This window comes from Centropristis striata, chromosome 21 (genome assembly GCF_030273125.1).
Source record: "Centropristis striata isolate RG_2023a ecotype Rhode Island chromosome 21, C.striata_1.0, whole genome shotgun sequence".
Lineage (NCBI taxonomy): Eukaryota > Metazoa > Chordata > Actinopteri > Perciformes > Serranidae > Centropristis > Centropristis striata.
In genome coordinates, this window is record NC_081537.1 from 2,172,536 (window position 1) to 2,200,499 (window position 27,964).

Consider the following 27,964-nt stretch of genomic DNA (forward strand, 5'->3'; position numbering starts at 1 on the left):
AGACACAAGATGACCAAAAAAAAAGAGATAAAATTATTAAAAGACACACGACAAAAAAAACTAAATTACTTAAACAAGACACAAAATGACCAAAGACACAAAATGAACAAAAAATTATTAAAAAAGACACAAAATGACAAACAAAAATACTTAAAGAAACAAAATGACCAAAAAACCCCAGATATTAAAAAAAAAAAAAAATTTTAAAGACAAAATTACCCAAAAAAGACACAAAATTACTATAAAATAAAGACACAAAATTACCCAAAAAAGTAATTAAAGGGACATTCCACACACAACACGGTAAAGTGCCATTCATATAAAACTCACATTAAACTTTCATATCAAGGTGGGGGCCACAAAATATCGTCACGAGGGCCACAACTGGCCCGCAAGTTTGAGACCCATGATCTAGATCTTCAGATGTCACATGCATAAAAAACCCATTTTTAACTCAACACTCCTTGCTTTAATATAAAAGTGATGTGTTGTTTGTGTGGGCGGCTGTAACCGGTTCTATGGCTGCTGAAATAAGATCGTTCTGCAGGTTCTCCACGGCTCGTTGACTTAGAGAACAGGATCAGATTTCACAGCTGTTGTTCAAATGGAAACAATCTCACATGTGCAAACAAAAGTATTGTTCAGCACCTTTCTGATGACTGATAGTTGATTCACACTACTTTGCAAAAACACAAAAGTACAAGTAATTCATTTATTTACAGTTTAAGTACACAAATACAGTGGCAAATATAAATGTGAGAAAGTAAATCTTGCTGTTCTGGTTGCTTACATAATTCATTATTAGGTGTAGAATGGCTGACCTGCAAAGAGGTCAAGAGAGGCTAAAAATTCAGAATGAGGAGTAGCAAAAATGAATTACAAGAGGCTATATTTCATTCTGACAAATTATTTAAAAAACAAAACAAAAACAAACTAAATAAGCCTGTGAAATGTTCAGCTTTGTGTCATTTCAATAATTGTTTGAGGATTCACAAAGATTCATTTGGGTGCCTGTGGTGTTTGACTGCTGCTCACTGAGAGCATCAGCCTCAAACACTAAATGTCTTTTTAACATCCAGTGCACCAGCTCCTGTAACAACCCCGAGGCTCTGCAGGGGGCGCACTGACGGGACACCACCACATTAATGGAAACCCAAACTTGCAGCAGCTGGATTCCAAGACCGAGTCCCAAGTCGTGTTGAGACCCGGGTCCCCTCCGGATGATCAAACATTTACACAGCAATACAAGTAATTCACAGCTTAGAAATAGTACAAATAAGAGAAATGAGAAGTGTTTTATCTGTACACAGTCGATGAACATGATAAAATATGTGAACTGATCCCCTTTATGCCCCACATAAAGTGCACTTCCTTTGTACAGAACACTGAAAGGGGGACAGGACTCAGAGCCTGGAGGTGAATAAACACACAGAACTAACGGGTGATTACACAACCTCCTGCACCCAACATACTAAAGCAGATTTTTGGTACATTCATGGGTTTTTAACTCGCCTCCTCACCTCTAAAACATGCAAATAAGTACTTTCCTTTTATTTAATACAAATGGCTATATAGTGACTGGAGAGAGCCGTCAGTGGAAGTCGTGATAGTTGGAAACAGAAGTTAGTGAGAGACAGAAGGAAAACTGGAAATATCAGTGAAAAGCATCCCGAAAACTACCCATACAAATACATAGAGTGTGTGTGTGTCTGTGTGTAAGTGTGTATAAGTAAAAAAAGAAAAGCTGCTGTTTGTCATTAATACACTTAACCAAACAAAAGAGAAAAAAAAAGGTTTTATTGATGAACTAGCAGACAGTGAGACTGTGGAAATGTCGGGTCATCAATGACAAATGCTCAGTTAGTGTCCTAGAAAAGACTGGCTGCCATGGTAACCCTGGACACAGTACTGGCTGCCATGGTAACCCTGGACACAGTACTGGCTGCCATGGTAACCCTGGACACAGTACTGGCTGCCATGGTAACCCTGGACACAGTACTGGCTGCCATGGTAACCCTGGACACAGTACTGGCTGCCACGGTTACCCTGGACACAGTACTGGCTGCCATGGTAACCCTGGACACAGTACTGGCTGCCACGGTAACCCTGGACAAAGTACTGGCTGCCCTGGTTACCCTGGACACAGTACTGGCTGCCACGATTACCCTGGACACAGTACTGGCTGCCACGGTTACCCTGGACACAGTACTGGCTGCCACGGTTACCCTGGACACAGTACTGGCTGCCCTGGTTACCCTGGACACAGTACTGGCTGCCACGGTTACCCTGGACACAGTACTGGCTGCCACGGTAACCCTGGACACAGTACTGGCTGCCCTGGTTACCCTGGACACAGTACTGGCTGCCACGGTTACCCTGGACACAGTACTGGCTGCCACGGTTACCCTGGACACAGTACCGCCCAGTCAGAATCAGGTGGTGGCAGCTTGTTTATTTTTGTTTTTTGAAGGAGGAGGAGTTTTGTACAAGAGTCAGAAGCTTCCATCAAGCTTCCAGTGGTCGCTGTAGTAGTTGTTAGTAATGAGTAGCAGTATTAGTATGTGGGATTGCTTGGTCCAGATACTGGTCTTGGTCTGCCAGGGTACAGTGTGGGGGCTCATCGAGGAGCGAGGAGATGGAGACCAGCAGTAGGAACACCGGACACCATCTAGAGGAAACACAGGACAAGAAGCAGGAGGGTCAATACAAGAACAAACGTCTGTTCTAAAGCTTCCCAGGCATGATTCCCTCTACCAAACCTGCTGACGGTTAAAGCCTTTTTACTAGTGCTGGGACAACAAAGCCTCTTGAAGCGTTTCCTTTATGTTTTGACCCCACTAGATGGCGGTCTTGGCTTTAAAAAAAAGGCTTCAGCAATGGTGGAAATATTGGTTCATATGTATAAATACTTATATTAGGAGGCTTAATTGGTGACTCACTCACCTTCAAGCCACATATGGAAATCTCGTGAAGAAGCTGAGGCTAAAATTGGGTTTTTATTTTCGAAATAAGTTATGTTTTTGTTTTAAAGTAGTCTTGTCACTGCAACATTTTTATCAGTGTTAGATTACGGAGATCTTTTGTACATGAATGCTGCTGCTCAATGATGATTGATAGTGTTTATCAGCTTCTTTGAGCTTCATTACTAACTGTAAGATTGTAAATGATCCTCTGGCCAATCCAAGGGCTCAGAGTCATTGATATACTTTCATTTATAAAGACAATATTGGGACTGCTGCCTTCGTACAGTTGCACCTTAATTACTGTGTGAAATGCTGGATCTTATTCTCTTCGTTCACAAGATCAGTTGTTGCTTTCTGTCCTTTCTGCTCTACAGAGTTGGTAAAAGGGCATTTGTTTACTCTGCACCTTATGCTGGAATATGCTCCAGAAAGACTGGAAACTCACTGACTTAATTTCTTCGAGCACTTTTAAATCCAACCTGAGAGTTATTGAGGCCAATTCCACAATATGCACTTGTTCCTCATCAAGCGTTTATGGTCTGTGTCTGATGTAAATATGTAACTGTATTTAGTGTTTGCTGCCTCTTGGACAGGAATCCCTTGAAAAAGAGGGTCTTAATCTCAATGGGATATTTCCTGATTAAATAATGGTTAAAAAAAAAAAAAAGATATTTTATGAGCTTTTAAGATAATTTTTTAATTTACGTGAATCTTATATTGTGTGGTCAAATACGTAACATACAGCAACAAGTGTTTTCCATGTTTTCTAGCAACCATATAGTGAACATGGAAAGTGGTATAAAATTTACAATATATCCTTTCCACATTCTTCGACTCATGTGAAGTCGAGGGATCCTATTATTTTCTATGAAGAGCAGAAGATGCAGCCACAGGTTGCATGATGGAGCCAACATGGTGAGTTGAAGAACCAATTGCCCAATTTGAATTTGCATCAAAACAAATAAACTTTATCTTCATGCAAATGAGGTCGGTCGAGAGCAACACACCAGGCTTCCTAAACTCTGTAAACTGAGCCAGTGCTGATCAAATATGAATCAAGGTTCTGTTGCTGCATTGTCCGTTTCTTGTCTCTAATGTTTTCATTTATTTCATTCTGTCGCATCTTTATGTTATTTTGTTGGGCTTGGTGGACCTCCATTGTACTCATGAATCCAGGGTCTAATTCTTTTTTTTTAGATTCAGTATGAAATTACCAGTAATATTGTTGTTAACCTCACATTTATTTCCAAAAAGAAGCTCAAACAACTGAAATCAGAAGACGTGTGGTGTCTACATAATGTGGCAAGAAAAAGTATGTGAACCCTTTGTAATTACCTAGTTTTCTGATTAATTTGTCATAATTAATGCATACTTTTTCCACCAGCACTATGAATATTTCAAGAATGTGTTCAATAAAGACATGAAATATTATAATTGTTTGTGTGGTATTACACTACAGGCCAAAAGTTTGAAGGAAGCAAGAACAAAAAAAGGCCAGTGCTGATCAAATATGAATCAAGGTTCTGTTACTGCATTGTCCGTTTCTTGTCTCAAATGTTTTCATTTATTTAATTCTGTCACATCTTTAAGTTATTTTGTTTGACTTGGTGGATCTCCACCATAACTCATGAATCCAGTGTCTGATGCTCATAGAAATGTATCGCATTTGTTATTCAACTTTTTTAGATTCAGTATGAAATTTAAGGTAACTTAACCCCAAAGTGAGGAAAGTACACAGAAAAAATAGCAGATCCCATGACAATGAATAAATCAGAATTTATAAGAAATAGAAAAGCTTAGTGGTGGAACAACAAAGCTTCATGAAGCATTTTCTTTATTTACGGAGCCCAAGAGATGGCGCTCTTTGTTCAACAAAGGGCTGAAAACACACTCAATCACCATTGATGAAGCCTTTTTTTTTTTTAAAGCCAAGACCTCCATCTAGTGGGGTCAAAACATAAAGAAAATGCTTCACGAGGCTTCACTGTCCCAACACTACTAATTAGGTCTATTGCCAGTAAGTATCATCCAGCATGAGTTCACTTCTTTCTTCTTGTCTTTTTGTAATAAATAGACAAGAAACATGGACTGATTTCAGAAAGACTTACCATCCCAAAAGCTTTCTCAGCAGCTGCTAACATGCTTTCAGCCATGACAAAGCCAAATGCTGGCTAGCTTCATTCCATGCAGGTGTTCAGTGTGAAAGACCAGGGAGACAGCAATCTGAAGGTGGAAACACACTGGACTGCACCAAGCAAGGCTGGAGGGGGGGTGGGGGTGGGGGGGTGTAGGGAGGTAAATACATGTGGATGCTGCAGGTGGAGGCCTGCCGTCCAGCCATCACACCAACAGGGCAAGCAGGGAGCCACAGGCACAGAGCTGCTTCAGGGGCATTATATATCAACACTGCATGGACAATAAGGGAGGTCAGGTCTTAGGCTCTGATACACTGTGATGCATTATCCAGTTCTCCAGTTCTCAGAGGACTCGTCCCTCTGCTGCCAGGATCTGATTGTTCAATGAGACCCAGGCTGATACAATGCAATTAGGGCTGCACAATTAATTGAATTTTAATCGTGATCACGATTTTGGCCGCCACTAATAAATTAACGTCATCGTCGGTGATATTTCCATTTTAAAATGTGTCTCTCCTGCATATCTAATCAAGCACTTTCTACACCAGTAGTCCACCAACCACCAGGGGGCGGGGCCGTGTTTCTCCCCTGAAAAAAGCCCGGTTGCTGATTGGATAGAACGCTAACGGCAGCGTATCGAGCCAACGGAATACACGCGGCTGTTCCGTGGCCGGTGGAAATCCCCAGTAAGAACGGCACAGTACTCCTGCAGCAGTCTTTCCAAGCTGCAGAGCCAGAGGGAATGTTAACCCCTTAGCGTCCAGTCTGCAAATTGCTAACAGGCTAACAGTTAGCTCTGTAGCAGCACAGTGTGTATGTGCTAACAAGCTAACAGTTAGCTCTGTAGCAGTACAGTGTGTATGTGCTAACAGGCTAACAGTTAGCTCTGTAGCAGTACAGTGTGTATGTGCTAACAGGCTAACAGTTAGCTCTGTAGCAGTACAGTGTGTATGTGCTGCTGCTGCAGGAGGTGTTCACTTAGCGATCTCTGGTTGTTTACAACAAGCACCAGACACTAAACACTATTGTTTGTTTAAAATTAGTGCAATAAAAATACAGATGTTTTCCCTAACATGATTAATAATCGTGATTACAATATTGATCAAAATAATCGTGATTATCATTTTGGCCATAATCGTGCAGCCCTAAATGCAATTATCAAGTCATCAACAGCCAAGTGGCTGTACTATTGAAACATCAATAGCAGGTCGCTCAAGCTAAGGCTGATTTACAAACTGGATGCTCAGATCACTAGTAAAGCACTGAGCTGTGGTGTTCCAGGTAGAACTTCTGTTGTACTGACATGATGAATTTAATGCTGTTGATCTTATTTCCTGCTCCAATATGTATTTTTATTGTGCCCCTTGTAAAGTTATAGAATTTGTCTCAGATAAAATGGCAGACACCAGCCTGGAAGTAAACAATGCTGGAACCAGGACTAAAGACAAGACTCCCAGGCAGCCCGGTGTAGAACTGGATCTGGACCCATGCATCCCTGGTGCTTTAGGGACAGGACTCACCCAGTGTTGCCGCCGTCACACAAGGACGTGGCGAGCGTCTACTTGGCGTGATGCTCGTAGGGAATACTATTCTGAGGTTGGGGGGAAGGGAGAGAGAAGGCCCAATATGTCAAGTCAGAACCCACATCCTAAACAAAACCACATCACCACGGGAGAGAAACGGCTGTAGAGCAGCACTTCTCTAGCAGAAGAACAGGAGGCTGTGCTTCTACAGCCATAAATCCATATGTACTGAAACTACCTGCTATTGCTCTGGATCTGAGTCCTGTGCAGAGAATATGCGCATATATACAGTTGTGCTCAGAAGTTTACATACCCTGGCAGAATTTATGATGAGTGGTTGGGTGAAACCATTTATTGTCAAACAACTGAGTTTACTCTTTTTAAATCATAATGACAACAGAAACTAAATGGTAAATGGACCTGCACTTATATAGCTCTTTTCTAGTCACTTTGCGACCACTCAAAGCTCTTTACACTACAGACTGACTCATTCACCCACACATTCATACTGGTGGCAGAGGCTACCCTAAACGGTGCCACCTGCCACCATTGGGAATTCATTCACACACCGATGAACGCAGCACCAGGAGACATTTGGGGTTCAGTATCTTGCTCAAGGATACTTCAACATGTAGGCTGCCATGGTCGGGGATCGAACCACCAACCATCCGATCAAGAGACGACCCGCTCTACCAACTGAGCCACAGCCGCCCCAAATGACCCTGGTCTAAAGTTTACATAGCCCAGTTCTTAATACCATGTATTGTGCCCTTTAACATCAATGACAGCTTGAAGTCTTTTGTGGCAGTTTTTGTTGGTTTAGTTTCAACAGAATCCCTCATTTTCCACTTCTTATTTAGAGTTTGAACACTGCTGATTGGCATTCTCAATTCCTTGGATATCTTTTTATATCCCTTTTCTGTTTTATACAGTTCAGTTACCTTTTCCCGCAGATCCTTTGACAATTCTTTTGCTTTCCCCATGACTCAGAATCCAGAATTTAGCAGTGGATGAAAAGATGCAAGAACCTCACTGACCTTTTATACACACACAATGATTACAAGCAAACACATCACAGGTGAAGATGTTACATTTAGTAGCCATTCAAACCTTTTTGTGTCAACTTGTGTGCACGTTTTCAGGTCAAAATCTCCAGAGTATGTAAAGTTTTGATCAGGGTCATTTGGGTAGTTTCTGTTGTCATTATGATTTAAAAAGAGTAAACTCAGTTGTTTGGCAATAAATGGCTTCACCCAACCACTAACCATGAGTGAAAGAAAAGTTTTTGTGTTATCATTCATATTCTCTGAAAAATGGCCAAGAAATCATAAATTCTGCCAGGGTCTGTAAACTAATGAGCACAACTGTATATAGATACACAAACACATTGTAGAGCAAAAGTCTAAAGTAATCAGGGACTAAGGTGAAACTATCTTATGAAGTAGTTAGATACAAACTTCCATGATGACAAAGTGTAATTAACTTTACAATGTAATTCTATCTGGTTACAGTAAAGCTAAAGGGACGACTTCTACTTCCTGGGGAAAGGTAGAATCATGTACGGTCAGTAAAGTTTCTTGTTTCTGCTGAGACTAGCAGGTGAAGAGACTCGACTAGAGAGCCGTGTCAGGTGAGTCTTGTACCTGTGACGTGGACATGCGGGACGTGTCTTGGCGTCCTGTCAGGTCTGAGGACGACACGTTGACCGGAGCGCCGCGGTGAAGCCGCATGCTGACCTTTCGTTCCCGTTCCATCCCGGACACTTGTCGAGGGGAAGTGTTCGCTGGAGATCAGAAACAAAACGCCACCAGGAGGAAGGAGAAGGTAAGAGATATAATAAAACAATATAGTTATACCAGTATTATTGCTGTAAACCTCATATTTATCTCTAAAGAGAAGCTCAAACTACTGAAATCAGAAGACGTGTTGTGTCTACATACAGTGGCAAGAAAAAGTATGCGAACCCTTTATTACCTAGTTTTCTCCATTAATTTGTCATAATAAATGCATACTTTTTCAACCAGCACTATGAATATTTCATGGATGTGTTTTATAAAGACATTCTTTCTCCTTTCCTGTCTCCTCTCCTTGTCTCCTCTCTCATCTCCTCTCCTGTCTCCTCTCCTCGTCTTCTCTCATCTCCTCTCCTGTCTCCTTGTCTCCTCTCCTGTCTCCTCTCCTGTCCTCTCGTCTCCTCTCCTCATCTCCTTGTCTCCTCCCGTCTCCTCCCCTGTCTCCTCTCCTGTCTCCTCTCGTTTCCTCTCCTCTCCTTGTCTCCTCTCCTGTCTCCTCCACTGTCTCCTTGTCTTCTCTCTCGTCTCCTCTCCTGTCCTGTCTCCTCATCTCCTCTCCTGTCTCCTCTCCTGTCCTCTCGTCTCCTCTCCTCATCTCCTTGTCTCCTCCCCTGTCTCCTCTCGTTTCCTCTCCTCTCCTTGTCTCCTCTCCTGTCTCCTTGTCTCCTCTTCTCATCTCCTTGTCTCCTCTCCTGTCTCCTCCACTGTCTCCTTGTCTTCTCTCTCGTCTCCTCTCCTGTCCTGTCTCCTCTCCTCATCTCCTCTCCTGTCTCCTTGTCTCCTCTTCTCATCTCCTTGTCTCCTCTCCTGTCTCCTTGTCTCCTCTCCTTCCTGTTGAACTGAAGATGTGACTCTTCCTAGTCTCCTCCACCCTAAAACTAAGCCCTTCTTTTCTGTTGGTAACATTTATTCACCAATGGTCTGATAACATCAATGTTTACCTAAAGGTCAATGGAGGAAAATGGTTCAATTCAATAAAGGTAAAGTCTGATCATGTAGTAAACACATCCAGAAATACACACAATACACACTGGTTTTATAAGAAGACACTGAGAACACAACATTTAAGTTGCTTCATAACTTTTGGCCTCGAGTTCATCTAAGGGCACATTGTGTTTGTATATACTCTACTATATGCAGATCAGATCAAACTTTATGACAAACTAATGCAGAAAGATTCATGCCTAGGTACAGTGGCTAGTTTTTCTTGCCACTGTCCAACTTATTTCCAAAAGTCTACAGCACATACTGAAAAGAATTTCACTATTAACACTACATTGATTGTGCGTTTCTTTTAAAATGATATTTCTATCAGGATCCCAGCACACATAGGTGTAGAGTCTAGAGGGTGGAGGTGGCTGACCTGTGTGTGAGGTGGGTGTTAGCGGGGTGGGCGGGGCTCCGTCCTGAGTTCCTCGTGGTCGTCCTGATGCAGCAGGTAATCCTCTGGCTCCGGGGTTCCTGCCGTGTCGAAGCCTGTCCTCCCGGTCCCGCCGCTCCCTCTCTGCTTCCTCTGCTGCTCGGTTCGCTCCCTGTGCAACACAACAACAACAACAACAACAACAAATGATCAACGAGGAAAGGAGTGGGCTGTCTACAGTCAAGTACAGCTCTATCAGCTAAAGGCTAATGTCAGCGTGCTAACAGGCTCCAAAGAGTAAATTGTAGCCGATTTTCCAACCCCCATACTATCTAGACATGATGATTAGTACCGTAATTTTCGGACTATAAGCCGCGCCTTTTTCCCCATTTTTCGATTCTGCGGCTTATATAACGGTGCGGCTAATCTATGGATTTTTACAGCGAACGGCCACTAGGTTACCTCCTAAATCTATGGATTCTACAGGTTACAGTCCACCAACTTTAACTCTATGGGCTCTATGACCGGTCCGCCAGGAGCGGCGGGCTCCAGCAGGAAAAGCTGGAGGCAGGTGTACGGACCAGATCGGCTCAGGGTCCTTCAGATACTTTAAGCTGTTTTTCACTTGTCTGTGTGTATTTGTGTCGAAAGCTACTTAGTTTGTCGGAGTCGCCGTGCCGTAATCAGCGGCAGACGAAGGACCCCGAGCCGATCTGGCAGGGCGCCGGAAAAGAGTGAAACAGGTAGCGCGCTAAAGTAAAAGTGAAACCGAGAGTGGTACGAGAGACAGAACGAGAGACAGAACGAGAGACAGAACGAGAGACAGACCGACATTACGAGAGCGAGATAGTTTGTGCAAAGGAAGTTTTCATGCACAAACCGTCATTATGGACAACAAACGTAGAAATGCATATGATGCAGCTTTTAAGTTAAAGACAGTCAATCTGGCTGTAAAAGAAGCTTCCTCAAGCAGCCATCTCTTTCCCCACAATCCCCTCTGTGCACCAACCCTTACATATGCTAATTAAACATTAAAACACCTGCGGCTTATAGTCCAGTGCGCCTTATAGTGCGGAAAGTACGGTACTCACAAACTTGAGCATGTTCCAGTCAAACACGTAGTCGTAAGAGAAGCCCTGTCGGTGGAACAGGTTCCTGAAGAGCTGCCGTAGGTACGAGTAGTCCGGCTTGTCATCGAAGCGCAGCGAGCGGCAGAAGTTCAGGTAGGTTGCAAACTCAGCTGTGACAGACGGAGAAAAGTCAAAGTTACATTTATTTATATGTTGCACTTACAGACGGCTGAGCCGCACCAAAGTGCTTCACATAAAAGTGCAAAAAGTGCAATAAAATGCAGAATTGACAAAGGTAAAAAGAAACAAACAAAAAACAAAACAAAACAAAATTAAATTTAAAATAAATTAAAAGAAGATGGGATAATTTTAAAAGCACTGTGGGATTACTAGGGGACACTATTCCCTAGCACTTGCCGGAGGGAAAAAAAAAAAAAAAAAAAAAAAAAAAAAAAAGCATTCTCAGCTGATCAGAATGACCGTTCTCTATTACTATTGGTACAAATAAAACATTATTTTTAGGATAATTTAACTTAAAAAAGATAAAAACCAAGTTGATACTCACATGGGTATCCCTTGCAAAGCACCTCAATAGGGGTGGACATTTTCTTCTCACTGATGCGTTCGTACTTTTGCCTCTTGGTAGCAGCCTTGAGGCCTTGCCACGGCAACGAGCCCAGATTAAAATACATGAGAACATAACCCAAGGACTCCAGGTCATCACGCCTCGACTGCTCTGAAGAGGCAGACAACACGAGAGGTAAAAGATGAGAAGAGAGAAAAAACACAACTGGATAATACAACTTGAAATTCATGGCCTGATACATCAAGTAATGTGATTAGTTCTGTCATGATAACACATTTTTTAGGACGATATATTTTTTCCCAGAAACTATCACGATAAACGATAGTATAGCTGAGTTCAGCCTTTTCTGCAGCAATTACTTTTTAAATCTCAAGAATATTGAACACTGAAATTGAAATGTGGACAATAAATATTAAAACATCCTAGATACATAAAACATAAATAAACAAACTCCAATCAAAACAAATAAAAATAGACTCTCGGGCTCTGTTAACAGAAACTGCACTGAGATAAATATCATTGTATATTATAAACTAGAAAATTCCTAAAGAAATTTTGATTGTGTGCTTGCCTCTGGACCGTGACTCTCGTGGCTTATCAAAAGGGGCGGGGATTAAACAGGGACTTTCTGCTGAGTGCACTCACACCTCATACAAGTCTCTAGGACAAACGGTTCACTAGTTAGTAAAATGGGCGTGGCTTATCAAAAGGGGCGGGGTTATCAATCACCAGTTAAACAGGGACTCTATGCTGAGTAATCTGACATCTTATACAAGTTTCTAGGACAAACGGTTCAATAGTTAGTAAAAGGGGGCGTGGCTAATAAAAAGGGCGGGAATTTATGAATTATTGTTATGTAGAACTGAAAAGTGATGAACCATCATCATGCATGACAAGTTTGAGGCAGATTGGACAATGTATGGTCAAGTTATAAGGTCTCGTGTTTTATGAAGAAAGCCATGTCTGTTTACTTAGAGTAAACTGACAGTTATCAGTTAGAATGTCTGTGTTGGAGGAGGGAGGGGGGAGGGGGGGGGCTTTGGTAGCTAAGCAACCACGTGGCCAGGTGGAGTCGACCAATCAGAGCAGAGCAATCAACTGAAATTAACTGACGATGGAGACAGTTCCATCAAAGTGAGCAGACAGAGGTCGACAAACTTGAAATTCTGGCCTCGAACAGAAAGCATTTTCGGCAAAACCATAATACCTATCATTGATCCGACTTCACTTTGAGCGTCCTGAGTTCTTCCTGAACATCTCCATATGTTTTTTTTTAAGAAAAATGAAAAAATAGCTTTGTTAGAGCGATTTTAAAAAACTGTTAAATTTTTTTTTTGAGAAATCTTCCTTCATTTTTAATATGGGAGCCGATGCGGCAGTTGGTGCATTTTGTTTGAGCATCTGTGCGTCCTGCGCCCAAACTATAACTCTGACAGCTTTACCAGAGGATTGTGAGTGAGAGGACAAATTTTCCTACGTTTCTATGTATAAATTATTTCTGTAGAGTGAAATTTGCGGCCTGGAGCGCAGTTTTCAAATTTATTTTTTGACAATTCTTTCTCTCCCTCTACACTCTGTTTGATGACTTCCCCACTCTAGACTCTCCATAGGGTTACATTGGGGGGATTTTTTGACATGTTTTTGCCCAATAATTTGAAAACCGTATGTCGAAACCCTTAGAAAAGTCATAGCACACTTGTCATGGGCGAGCCGGTCGATTTGATACCTTTTTTGTGTATGTGCGGCCAAAACTCTGGGAGGAGTAGTCGACCGAAAAATGACACGGAAGAAACGGAAGATTAAAAATAACTAGAAAATTTCTAAAGAAATTTTGATTGTGTGCTTGCCTCTGGGCCGTGACTCTCGTGGCTTATCAAAAGGGGCAGGGATTAAACAGGGACTTTCTGCTGAGTGCACTGACACCTCATACAAGTCTCTAGGACAAACGGTTCACTAGTTAGTAAAAGGGGGCGTGGCTAATCAAAAAGGGCGGGAATTTATGAAATATTGTTATGTTTAAGTGGTCAGTGATGAACCATCATCATGCTTGACAAGTTTGAGGAAGATTGGACAATGTATGGTCAAGTTATAAGGTCTCATGTTTTATGAAGAACAACATGTCTGTTTACTTAGAGTAAACTGACAGTTATCAGTTAGAATGTCTGTGTTGGAGGAGGGAGGGGGGAGGGGGGAGGGTTTGGTAGCTAAGCAACCACGTGGCCAGGTGGAGTCGACCAATAAGAGCAGAGCAATCAACTGAAATTAACTGCTGTTGGAGAAAGTTCCGCAGACAGAGGTGGACAAACTGAAATTTCTGGCCTCGAACAGAAAGCATTTTTGGCAAAACCATAATAGCTATCATTGATCCGACTTCACTTTGAGCGTCCTGAGTTCTTCCTGAACATCTACATATGTTTTTTTTTTAAGAAAAATGAAAAAATAGCTTTGTTAGAGCGATTTTAAAAAACTGTTAAATTTTTTTTTTGAGAAATCTTCCTTCATTTTTAATATGGGAGCCGATGCGGCAGTTGGTGCATTTTGTTTGAGCATCTGTGCGTCCTGCGCCCAAACTATAACTCTGACAGCTTTACCAGAGGATTGTGAGTGAGAGGACAAATTTTCCTACGTTTCTATGTATAAATTATTTCTGTAGAGTGAAATTTGCGGCCTGGAGCGCAGTTTTCAAATTTATTTTTTGACAATTCTTTCTCTCCCTCTACACTCTGTTTGATGACTTCTCCACTCTAGACTCTCCATAGGGTTACATTGGGGGGATTTTTTGACGTGTTTTTGCCCAATAATTTGAAAACCGTTTGTCGGAACCCTTATAAAAGTCATAGCACACTTGTCATGGGCGAGCCGGTCGATTTGATACCTTTTTTGTGTATGTGCGAGCAAAACTCTGGGAGGAGTAGTCGACCGAAAAATGACACGGAAGAAACGGAAGAATAATAAAAAGTAGAAATAAGCCCGGTGAATAGTAGTTAGTGTGCTTTTGCAAGCAAGCACACAAAATAAAAATAGTCCCGGTGAATAGTAGTTAGTGTGCTTTTGCAAGCAAGCACACAAAATAATATATAAACAGCCGTTTCTGAGATTTTTGTCAATTCCTACTGCCTGTCAAACATTTGCAGTATTACTGAAAAAGCACAAAAAGTCTGTGTTATAATGCGTCCACTGTGAGAGAGGCGTGGCTCCCTTTAGAGGCGGGACAGTCAGTGCTAACAGGCTAACAGTTAGCTCTGTAGCAGTACAGTGTGTATGTGCTAACAGGCTAACAGTTAGCTCTGCAGCAGTACAGTGTGTATGTGCTAACAGGCTAACAGTTAGCTCTGTAGCAGAACAGTGTGCATGTGCTAACAGGCTAACAGTTAGCTCTGTAGCAGTACAGTGTGTATGTGCTAACAGGCTAACAGTTAGCTCTGTAGCAGTACAGTGTGTATGTGCTAACAGGCTAACAGTTAGCTCTATAGCAGTACAGTGTGTATGTGCTAACAGGCTAACAGTTAGCTCTGCAGCAGTACAGTGTGTATGTGCTAACAGGCTAACAGTTAGCTCTGTAGCAGAACAGTGTGTATGTGCTAAGAGGCTAACAGTTAGCTCTGTAGCAGACCAGTGTGTATGTGCTAACAGGCTAACAGTTAGCTCTATAGCAGTACAGTGTGTATGTGCTAACAGGCTAACAGTTAGCTCTGCAGCAGTACAGTGTGTATGTGCTAACAGGCTAACAGTTAGCTCTGTAGCAGAACAGTGTGTATGTGCTAAGAGGCTAACAGTTAGCTCTGTAGCAGTACAGTGTGTATGTGCTAACAGGCTAACAGTTAGCTCTGTAGCAGTACAGTGTGTATGTGCTGCTGCTGCAGGAGGTGTTCACTTAGCGATCTCTGGTTGTTTACAACAAGCACCAGACATTCCGTAAATTAAACGGTGCACAATCAGTGGCGGACACTTTGTGTACAGTTAGCATGCTGGTTTGTTTACAATAAGCGGCGGCCGCAGTTGTTGTTCTGCTGCTGAGCTGAACAGTGAAATCCAAAATGTTCCCTCACCAAACCTCCCACAGAGATCAGGTTGAGCGACTGGCAAACATGTTGATGTCGTATATAAACAACAATTATCGAGTCCACAAAAACTATTGCGTCCACTTTTATATATGGAGCAATAAGTCGATATATTGCCTAAATGTGATCATGACCAACAGGCCTGTTGTGTGTTTTATTTACCAATCCCCAGATGTGTGTTGATGGAGGCGTAGCGTGCGGTGCCCGTCAGGTTCTTGTTCTCGCGGTAAGGGATGTGCTGGTGTGTGCGAGCGTCTCGATATTTTTTCGCCAGGCCGAAGTCAATAATGTAGACCAGGTTGCCCTTTTTGCCCAAACCCATCAGGAAGTTATCAGGCTTCACGTCTCTGTGGATGAAGTTCTTGGAGTGAATGTACTCGATGCGACTGATCTGTAGCGGAGAAGAACAAAAAGAATCAGGTGTTAATTCTGATCGGTACCTCTTAATGAAGAGCACATTGTTCTTGAGGTAGTGCAGCTGTTCATAAAGCCTCTGAGATTATCACACAATAAACAGGAAATGCTGGTGGAGGTGCTACACCTGCCACCTGTCATGTCTGCCACATCGCTAACTACAGTAAGATTAGTCTGTTAGCTTCTAAAAAAAGGCAGAAGACGTTAGGGCTGGGCGATATGGACCTAAAATCATATCCCGATATCTTTAGGAGATTTACTTATCGATATATATCCTGATATTTTTATCAAAGTAAAAGCAAAGTGAGAGCAAATGTTCAAAGTCAAATATGACATGTCACAAGTAATTTTATTGAAACCGTTAATTTACGTGATTATAAAACGTTATTTTGTTTTGGAAGGTTATATTGCTAATAGGAATGGTGATGTTGGACGGTGTTTGGAAAGGTGGGAAAGGTTTATTGAAGTGGAAGGCTGGCATTTAACTTAACCTTTTTTTATTTTCTCTTAGGTTATCAAGTTTACTGATAAACTGTATGTTTTATGTGGTAATTATGTTTGATGTTTGTTTGTGTCTTGTTTAGTTTTGATGTGTTAAGGTTCTTGTTTATTATTGTGGTTTTATTTATTTATTTGGGTTGCGTTTTGTTTATAAAAATAAAAAAAATAATAATAAATTTACGTGATTATAAATACCGTATAACAACAGCAGAACCTTTTTTAAAAAAAATAAATAAAAGCTCCATAAAGTGCACATTTAAATAAAAAAAATGTATCCTAAATAAAAATAGCCTATGAAATAGAATAGGCCAATGGTGGTATAGTTTGTCCCAAAGTAGCTGAAAAATACAATTATATATGTGTGGTTCGCTGGTTCGAATCCCAGGACTCACGGGTCAAGAACTATTAGTCAAAAAATAGCAACAAATAACCACATTATGGGATGTCCAAAAATGACTCCATCGAAAAAAAACTCATATTATGTATGTACTATGTTTAGTATGTCTATTTTTGTCAAAAATGGTCAAATTTTAATATGCCGAAAAACGCTTAAAATGAGTCAATTATAGTCTGTTGAAACATTTTAGAGCATCATATGGCCAGAAATATTTATATCTATATTAGAAAAGAATAACGAACATTACAAAAGAACTAAATATGATTAACCCTAATAAGGGCAGCATTTATATAGAAAGAAAGAAAAAAAATGGAACTATATCGATATATTTTTTTACATCGATATATTGGCCAGCCCTAGAAGACGTGTTGAAGCTGTTGAGTTCAGTGCACAATAAGGTGAAGCATGTAACTTGAAGCTTCTGTCAGTTATTGAACAGAACATCTTAAATGCACAGAAATCCTAATAGTGGGGCGGATTAGCTGAACAATCGTTCACTTTGTGATAAAAGCATGAAATTTGGTAGATGTGTTGGTGAATATGTTTCAAACAAATCTGGATATTGGGCCACCTCAAAAGCGCCCCCTAGTGGCCGTGACAGGCATTTGTTATACAAATAAATCAATAATGAATAAAAACTGCCCTTTTAATAATACCAACTGGTGATGAATTGTATATTGTTGGAAAGCCTGATTAGTCACCTTTACAACGAGGTACAGCTTGTAAGGATCGTGCATTCATGGAATGAGCAACGGGGCTAAACGTGTGGGTAGCACCCCCCAAAAATGTGCATCCCCTGTGAGGCGGATTAGCTCAATAAATCACAAGAATTGTTTATTTTGTGATAAAAGCACACAATTTGGTGGATGTGTTGGTGGATATGTTTCAAACAAATCTGTATATTAGGCCATCGCAAATGTGCCCCCTAGTGGCCATAGCAGTCATTTTCTTCGTTAAAATGACAAAAAATATTTAAATTATTTCTTAAAATATTTAAAAAATGTAAACTAAATATACAAACGTAAATTAAAAAATGTAAATACACATATTAAATTAACAAAAATCCAGTTAGACACCCTTTCAGTTATTTTTCCTGCCCCACCACAATCGGGCTAGCCATCGAGCTAGCTAGCAAATGAGCTAGCTAGCATTTGCTTCCTGGGACAAGCAGTGCAGTGGACTGTCCATCAAGGTATGTCTAAATATTTTATTTCACCTGTTATAATTATGAATAAAATATGCTATGAACATCATAAAGGCTAAAGAGAAAAACAATCATCATGGGCCTTGGCCGAAAAGTAAATTAGCAAGATAGCAAAAATAGGTACTTAAGCTAGCTAGTTAGCTTGGAACATGTATCAGTGGCTGTTGGGTGTGAAAGCTTAATAAGACACTGTTAAATTATGTCCTGTGGAATGTGGACATCCCTCTCTGCACACACACACACACACACACACACACAGGCACACACACACTATATGTAATGTCTCCTTTGCCCATGTGGTTCTTTTTTTCTTTTTTTAAATGTATTTTATAACTCCATCACAGTTAGTCAGGTGGCTTAGGACCAGATTTGAGAAGAAAGGGGACACGCCGGACAAAAGCACCAACATTTTTCCACATGCTCTCCATCACCAAAGGTTTCAACTTTTGGTAGGAGCCACTTCATCAAGATTGTTGATCGGCATATAAGCCATAAGCCATAAGTCTATGAGAACCAATATATCTTCCAAGCCACTTAGAAGGTCAATCTTGGTGTCAAAATATACATTTTCTGGGTCAAAGAATCATTTAAAGCTATTGAGAATATCACTGGATGATTAACTGTAAATAATTTGTTGATCAAGATCTGACATGGGATGAAAGCGTACCCTTGATTTTTTTGAGCAGTGTACATGGCAGCTAATCCACACTCTCCCGTGAACATTGATTCCAAACAGTTTCAACTCAGGATTGATCAAATAATCATCTAGTGATATTCTCAATAGCTTTAAATGATTCCTGGACACAGAAAATGTAGATTTTGACACCAAGATTGACCTTCTAAGTGGCTTGGAAGATATAGCGTTTCTCATAGACTTTATATGGCTGCCATCACCGCAATCTTGATGAAGTGGCTCCTACTAAAAATTGAAACCTATAATGATAGAGAGTATGTGGAAAAAATGTGGTGCTCTTGTCCGGCGTGTCCCCTTTATTTGGCTAAGCCGCCTGACTAAGTCACACACCTCAGAACAAGGATTTTGCCAGAAAGAGTATCCTGCTACAAGTAACCCTAGTAGAATTTTTAAAATGTATGATTTTTTTCTCTGTCTAAATGTGTTTTGTTTTTATTGTTGCAGGTCACACAATATTGAAAATTATTTTTTCTTTTTAAGGAGCAACAGAAGATTACAAGCCAAAGAGGAGGCCGTAGCCTGTGAATGGGAATATCAAGACCTAATAAAATGTTATACAAAGTTAATGTTCTTTTCTATTAGACTGTAATAAAGCTTTTGTCACTTTAACATGTCTCTAAATTATATTTGTGGTGCTGAAAACATGAAGCAGCAGCTGTAGGGTAGGCAAAGCATTCGTCGCCAGTAACCACCGGTGGCCATTTTTAAAAATGGCCGCTTTTAAATGGCCATTTTTCAAAATGGCCGCCACAGCCATCAGATTTTTTTTTTGCGATGGCCCAATATCCAGATTCATTAAACATGTATTCAGCAATGAGTGTACCAAATTTGATGCTTTTATCACAAAATGAACGATTGTTCAGCTAATCCACCCCACTACACAGGGGATGCACATTTTTGGGGGATGCTACCCACACGTTTAGCCCCGTTGCTCATTCCATGAATGCACGATCCTTACAAGCTGTACCTCGTTGTAAAGGTGACTAATCAGGCTTTCCAACAATATACAATTCATCACCAGTTGGTATTATTAAAAGGGCAGTTTTTATTCATTATTGATTTATTCGTATAACAAATGCCTGCCACGGCCACTAGGGGGCGCTTTTGAGGTGGCCCAATATCCAGATTTGTTCGAAACAAATTCACCAACACATCTACCAAATTTCATGCTTTTATCACAAAGTGAACGATTGTTGTAAAATATTGAGCTAATCCGCCCCACTATAACTAGTCATAGCTGAAACTGTTTAATTTCCACCTTAAATTATCTCAAGATAATCTACTCAGTATCACAAGTGAATCAAAGGAAAAAAAACTCTAAAAATAATTTATACTTTGGAGTAATATTGTATTTTCAAATGAAATGTTTTCAAAGTTTTTTCCAGCCCGTTCACATACCATTTAAATGACACACACATTAAGAAGCAAAAAAGGAACCAGCCTTTTCTTTTTCTTGTGAAAACAATTAAATTATCCCGTCATCTTGAGAAAACCAAAAGGCTTTTTTCTCAAGATAACAACATAACGCTCATGATCTCTGAGATTATGGTGAAAATCAGGTTTAGGTGTCATGACCGATTAGGGATTTGTATTAATCAGCAAACACCCTAACTAAGGTTATTATAGTGAATGAAAACTAACGAAATAACGAAAACTAGAATTGAAAAAACATTTTCATTATTTGAAATAAAAATAAAGTGAGAGTTTTTAAAAAAAAAAACGATAACTGAAACAATATTGTGTGGTTACAAAATTAACTAAATTATAGTGAAAATGTCCTTCGTTTTCGTCTTTGTCAACTTTTTTCATCCATAAACCTTTTTGGTTGATATGAAATCTATTTCATCTACCTGGTTTTATGACTTAACAAACTTATTGGGGCTGAGATGGATCAGACAAAGGAAATAAAGGAAACATTTATTGTGACCTTATTGAATCTGGCACCCAACAAATACCCCATTATAAAAAAACTAAAACTAATAAAAAAGTGCCAGATTTACACGGAAAAAAGTGAAAAAAATGTACTTGAAAAAAGTGAGAAATTTAAAAAGTGACAAATTTACAAGAAAAAGTGACAAATTTGTGAGAAAAAAAGTGACAAATTTACAAGAAAAAGTGACAAATTTGTGAGAAAAAAAGTGACAAATTTAAAAAGTGACAAATTTACAAGAAAAAGTGACAAATTTGTGAGAAAAAAAAGTGACAAACTTGTGAGAAAAAAAAGTGACAAATTTACGAGAAAAAGTGACAAATTTGTGAGAAAAAGTGACAAATTTAAAAAGTGACAAATTTACAAGAAAAAGTGACAAATTTGTGAGAAAAAAAGTGACAAACTTGTGAGAAAAAAAGTGACAAATTTACGAGAAAAAGTGAAAAGTAAAAACTACTACTGTCAACTAAAACTAAGCATTTTCCCAAAAATAAAAACTAATTAAAACTAGCAAACTCACAACGAAATTAAAACTAAAACTAAGCATTTTCCCAAAAAATCTAAACTTTGAAAACAAAAAATCAAAACGAAATTAAAACTAAAATTGACCGTGACTAAGCGATCAACTTATACAATTATGTTATGTCAACACACTGTCAGAGAGAACAGAAAGCTCAGGTGGTGATACTGCGTAAAATGAGTTCAGGTACTGGTTCCAAATACTTGGCAAACTTTAATGGTTTTCGACCCTGAGTGTGTGCGTGTGTGTGTGTGTGTGTGTGTGTGTGTGTGCGTGTGTGTGTGTGTGTGTGTGTAGGCAGTCTCACCATCTGATCGGCCAGCAGCAGGACCGTCTTGAGGCTGAACTTGCGGGAGCAGAAGTTGAAGAGATCCTCCAGGCTGGGCCCCAGCAGCTCCATCACCATCACATTGTAGTCACCTTCTGCTCCACACCACTTTATCGTTGGGATGCCCACTGTAAAAACATGGAAATATCACCATGGTAACGCTTACTGAAGACCAGGCAAAAGGTCAAAACCTTCCAAAACAAAATACCAAGCATTTTTAGGATGTGGATTGGGGGAAAAAATAGTTAATTACTTTAGCTCTTAAGAAAAGCAAAGTCAGACAATTGTCTTGTGGTTGATTTATTGTCACAAATTATGGAGCACTGCGTTTTTACAGCAACTCAAGTATTTAGAAAAGTAGCTTTTTTTAAAAATGCACAAATATGGTACTATAATCTTGGATATTCTCCGAATTGTTACAGTAAAAATGTTTAGTTTGTATTCTTAGTTGCCCAGAATTGAAATTTGGTCAATATAGGTTTTCTTTTTTTTCCAAAAATCAAAGAGTAAAATAATTTCCTTTCACGATTTAGTGGGATTTCTTTACTTATAAGGGGACAGAGCCATTATTTTTCAACAGGTGCACCAATTGAAAAATAAATACTGAGCTCTGCGCTCAAAATTCAGATTATTTTAACTTTGTTGCCAGCTTTTCAAAGGGCAACCAATGAAACAACAGCTTGGGGCGTAGTAGCACATACATACATGTTTTGGAGTTCCCTGAACTCTACACCACCACATTAAAAACCTACCACATCCACAATGTTGGCAAGAAAAGTAATGCATGTCAAACTTCAGCAGTTAGACGAGGCTGAATATGCCGATAATTCACCAACATAGGTCAATTCAATGGTAAAGTTTCTGTATGTTACCAGTAATGGGGAATGCTTCTATATGACAGAGCTGATACGTCACCTCCTCCTTGCATCATCTTGTAGATCTTGCTCTCGATGTGGAGCTGGGGGTGTTTGGTCTTCACACATTCCAACTTGATTGCAACTTCTTCACCAACTGAAATATCTGTGCCTGAAAAACAACAACATTTTAACAAGTCAAGTCAAGTCGAGTCATATTTATTTGTGTAGCGCATTTCATACACGCAGCAATTCAATGTGCTTCACACAAAAACAATGAAGAAATAAAAATATAGGAACCATACACAATTTTAGCAATAATAAACACCAACAGCAAAGAAGAAGTTTAAAAGTAAATGAGATAATAAAAAAAGACATAAAACATAAAAACAATGTGCATTAACTGCAGAAAGCATCCAAAAAGAGTTTGGTCTTATCTTTTGTTTTGAAAATGGCGATAGTTGGGGCGTTATTGATGGAAGCTGGTTCCAGTGATGGCGCCATAGTGGCTAAAAGCTGCTTTGTTCTGACGGTTGTGATCTAAGGGACCTGGTTTGGGAATACTGGTTAAACATGTCATGTAAGTAGTTTGGCCCCGCCCCCTTCAAAAACTTAAAAACAAGCAGAAGTGCTTTAAAATCAATTCTGTAGCCAATTGGGAGCCTGTGCAGGGACTTTAAGATCGGAGTGATGTGATCTCTCCTTTTTGTTTTAGTGAGGACCCTGGTTCTGTTCTGAATCATTTGAAGTGGTTTCAAACTTATTTTGGGAAGTCCTGTGAAAAGCACATTGCAATAATCAATCCTCTTTTGACACATATCCTCTAAATCTGTTAATATTTTTAGGATGGAAGTATGCCGATTTTGTGACTGATTTAATGTGACTGCTAAAATTTAGGTCGTTATCTATAAAGGACACCCAAGTTTTTATTACCACATCTTTTGCTATTAAGCCTTTTCTTTCAAGCAAGGCAGAACTCTTTTGTCTTTCCTCCTTCTTTCCAAAAACTACAACCTCAGTTTTGTTTTTGTTGAGCTGTAGAAAATTCTGGGACATCCATTTATCTATTTCATCAATACAATGACAGAGTTTCAACAGGGGTATAGTCATTAGGCATTAGTGGGAGATAAATTTGAGTGTCGTCAGCGTAACTGTGGTAGGCCAATGAGTTCTTCTTTACAAGTTGACCAAGGTTAAATAATAGTGGACCCAAGATTGAGCCCTGGGGAACTCCACAGGTCAAGGATGTTGGTGTTGAAGAACAGTTTCCAATTGTAACAGAGAAGCTCCTGTCCAGTAGGTAGGATTTAACACTCTGGCCCTCATTTACGAAACCAACATACGGCAGAAAAGTGGGGTTCCAGTCATTTCTACGCAAGGATCTGCATGAATTTATCAGTTTAGACGTTAGCGGAGGATCAAATCTGACGTCTGGTCTCAGCTTGTGTACGCAAGTTTGAGTCAAGTCCACAATTAAGCATTTAATTGGTTGGCTTGTCTTTTTTTTGGCATACAATATCCCAATATTTATAATAAATATAAATATTATTTTGTAATATTGTCAAGAATATCGTTATCGAAAAAATACCATGAAATATTTTGATATATATCGGTCATATTTTAGGGCCATATCGCCCACCCCTACTCTGTAGGTTTATTTTACTGATAATTTAGAGTTTTTCGAGCGACATATTAAGTGTAAGAGGCTTAATGAATGAATGATTGTATGAATAGTGTTTACATTAAGCTTTTTACAGCAGAGCCATATCTTAGAGGCATAACAAAACAGGCAATGATGTCAGTAAAAAGGAGGCCTATGTTATAATGTAGGCTGTAAGCCTCCCAATATAATGTTATTTTAAATCATCATGGTCCAGTTCTGCTGATGGATCTTCATTTATCTTGTCCTCTTGCTGCTCAAAATCCACCTTCTGCACTCTTGTTTTTTAGGCCACCTCTAAAAGCAACCTGCCACTGCAAAATCATTGTTTCTGCTACTTCAAAACTTTCAGAAATGTCATGAAGTCAGAATAACACGACTCTGCAGAGCCGAGTGAGGGTGATCAGCTGGCCCGAGGACACGAAGTCAATCACTGGCCAAGTCATGACCAATGACCAAACAGCACAAGAACAGCATTTCTCAGTCAGAGTTGCCTGATGCTAACTGCCGTAAAGTAAAAGGAACAAGTAAGCATGTAAGTTGGTGTAATTATTTGCTAGTGATGGGACAAGGAAGCTTCATGAAGCATTTTCTTTATTTACGGAGCCCAAGAGATGGAGCTCTTTGTTCAACAAAGGGCTGAAAACACACTCAATCACCATTGATGAAGCCTTTTTTAAAAGCCAAGACCTCCATCTAGTGGGGTCAAAACATAAAGGAAATGCTTCACGAGGCTTCGGTGTCCCAACACTATTATTTGCCATCCTGTAGCCTTATTTCACAGCAGCAGTTGGCAGTTATAAGCAGTTAGCTGCCTACACAATTCTGCTGCTGGGTTTGTTTGTTTATTCATACGGTGGACAGCACGCTGGCGTTGAGGTGGAACTATGCATAGAAAGCATGCACAGTAGTGTTTATTTGCGGCTAACAACACAGTTTGTGCAGCCAACGAAGCCTCGTGAAGCATTTCCTTTATTTCCGTTTATCTTCGTTGTCCCAACACTAGAATAAAGTACTTAAATTCTTTGACTTGTTGTGTAAATATTAAATGATGGGACAGCCCACTGGCATTGAAGTGGATTGGTGTTTATTTGCCATCCTGAGCTTTGTTTGTGGTACATACAGTTGTATAACACTTAACACCCAATAGGACAACAGAACAAATAATGGTGTGAACAGTTAAACTTGAAGCATTATGTAGTGTAAGTTTATAAACACAATGTCTCTGCAGTGGGATGATTCCTCTGGAACTCAGGAGCATCAGTTTGTGAAAATCACTTCATAGCAGGTTGAGGTGTAACTTAGAGGTAAGAGTTATACTGGAAGTGTTAGCAGTCAAATCATACTGTCAAGTATCCAGTTTTGGCCAGGAAAGTCCCGTATTTTACCCTTCTTTCCCGCCATCCTTCCGTATTAGTATTTTTCCCGTAACTCTCCCGTATTTAACCGGGCCGGGGCGGAGTAAAAAAAACAAAAAACATTTCCAATCTGAGCTCTGTCACTAGCCTCGCCATAACCGCCACCCGCAGCAGCTACTACAGGTATATATCTATCTATATGGGTCAATGAGGTAATCTAATCCATTGTCAATTGGTTTAACCAGTATTTTTTCCCCATAAAAATCTGATATCTATATCTATATACAGGAAAACAAAAGTGAACTAAAATGAGAGAAAAATACAATCCACGTTTACATTGCAACACTATGGTATATAACATGCTGCCCCCGCGACCCGGCCCCGGATAAGCGGAAGAAAAACGGATGGATGGATGGATGGATGTTTATGATATAAATTGTTTTAAGAATATGTTGTGCTCAATATTGACGGAATGTGTAAATGTAGGAATACTCAGAAATATGTTTTTTTTAAATGAAGTAAGTCCACTTTCATACACTGTAGGTGGAAATACTTTTAAAAAAAACTTTAAATAATTTAATATTCTTTTTAAAAAAATGTTTAAAAAATATTTTACTGTTGTGACAACAATAATCAGACACACCTGGATTAATCAGTTTGTCCAATAATGGCAGACAGGAAATAACAGGAAGTTAGGAAGTAGTGCAGCTGTGCATATAGTAGAGATACGATACGATTTTATCCCGATACTTGAGTCATGATATTATTGCGATTTTAAGCATTTTGCGATATGGTGAGTATTGCGATACAATATATTGGGATTGTACTGTTTAAATTACTGATTTAACTGAATTTTGTGTCCACAAAATTAAATTCAATCAATAATTGTTTTGTCAAATAAGAGAAAATTCTCATTCTATTCATCTCACTTCAGTCTTTTTATTTGTCCACAATGAGAGTCAAAGCCACAAACTGACCAACAAAGTATCCAGTCAGACTGAACAGATATCAAACATGTATGGATAACAATTAAAGCATTTCAACAATACAAGTTGCAACTGTTCAAAATTAATTTTGCAACCCCTTCAGCAACCAGAAAATGAGGAATTAAGTTACTTCAGATTTGAATTAAAACGTTAGCCATGTTGTCTGTAACGGCCACCAGTTTTTTGTTCAAGTTCAAGTTACTTTATTTGTATTTATTTGTGATTTTGTTTGCAGTATAGAGTCTCATACACACACACAAAAGAGGCACATATCACACATCATTCAACCTAAGAAAGTGGGAGTTAAGAAATGGCAAATTCAATAAAAATTCAATTAAATTAAAAATTAAAAGTTCTTAGGTCCAGACTATTCTTAGATATTGATGTGAACTAAAATACGAATAACAAAAAAAGAAGAAAAATAAAAACAAAATAAAATAAAACAGCAAAATAAAATAACACTTGTTTAGGTTGTTAAAAACATAGATAAAGGTTAGAATGTATATATAGAAATAGTAAATACATACATAAAAGCAACAATAAACACCTGTGCAAAGCACAACATGTGTAATAAGGTCAGTTTAACCCTAAACATGTTAGGGTTAAAATAATAAAGTGTTAGCAGTCAAATATGAGCAGTATTGTCATTACAACTGTTGTGAACGGCTGTAAGCCGTTATAACGTGACGCTGAGGTCACGTTTGAGTACCCGTGGTGATTCTGACAGTAGTACTGTGATGCTACTGACAATCAATAACAACTATCAATATATAAACTACTATCTAACATTAGTGCATGTATTAATGATTACTTATCTAAAGCCAACAGTATTAGTTAGTAGTTTCACTGGTTTAATCTAACAAAACACCAGTGAAATCAGCCGACATTAGCAGTCCTAACCTGGATTTTTTTTTTTTCCCATAATGCCACAAATGTATCAATGTATTTCAGCTCACATCAGTTTTATCTTACATTAGTAACAATAAGTAGCTTTCTGACGTCACGTTAAACTGACGTCATCACAATTAAGATAATGCGATTAGCAGTTGATGGAAATGTTTTAAAAGGTCACCAACAATAAATAAATAAATAAATAAATAATAAATAAAACCAGGTAATGACCAGATAATATTCAATTGGTTTAATATAATATAATAAATATATACATAAATATAATAAATGTTTCTTACCTAAGTAGATGTCCCCAAAAGATCCACTTCCAATCTTCCTGCCCAGCCTGTACCTGTTCCCCACTCTCAGCTCCATGGTAACGGCTAGTAACCGTCTCTGATGTTCCCGCTACCGTCGCTAGTAACCGTTAATGTCCAGCCGTTACCGTTTTGTTGATGTTTTTGCTCGGTAAATATCCTGTTTTACAGCCCCCCGCCCCCCCTCCTCCCCTTCAGCTGCTGCTGTAACAATGTACCAGATTTCACCATCGCTTTATGATCTTTCTGAGTAACGGAGACTTATAATATCGGTGTCGTCCGGTAGTGTGGAACACGTAGATTATGCTCTCCGCATTTTTACGGTCAACATTGCCCCAAAAACACAAGGATGGAGACGGATTTAGCTACCGGACGTAAACCCTCTAAACCGTACGCAGCTTCTCTCCCTGTTGGATTTT

General features: G+C 39.5%; 1 protein-coding gene across 2 annotated transcripts; it reads right to left on the minus strand.

Moving 5' to 3' along the window:
* Positions 1-698: 698 nt before the first annotated feature.
* csnk1db (casein kinase 1, delta b) lies at positions 699-27,964 on the minus strand. Of its 2 annotated transcripts, XM_059324168.1 has the most exons (10): positions 27,528-27,964; positions 22,395-22,505; positions 21,459-21,607; positions 15,654-15,882; positions 11,410-11,580; positions 10,866-11,014; positions 9,778-9,946; positions 8,265-8,404; positions 6,619-6,689; positions 699-2,668 (listed from the first exon to the last, which is right to left on the minus strand). In XM_059324168.1, exons 1-9 carry the CDS (start codon positions 27,601-27,603, stop codon positions 6,657-6,659), a joined length of 1,227 nt encoding a protein of 408 aa, XP_059180151.1. In that variant the 5' UTR covers positions 27,604-27,964; the 3' UTR covers positions 699-2,668; positions 6,619-6,656. The 2 variants fall into 2 exon arrangements, with proteins under 2 accessions (XP_059180151.1, XP_059180150.1); XM_059324167.1 differs by lacking the exon at positions 6,619-6,689.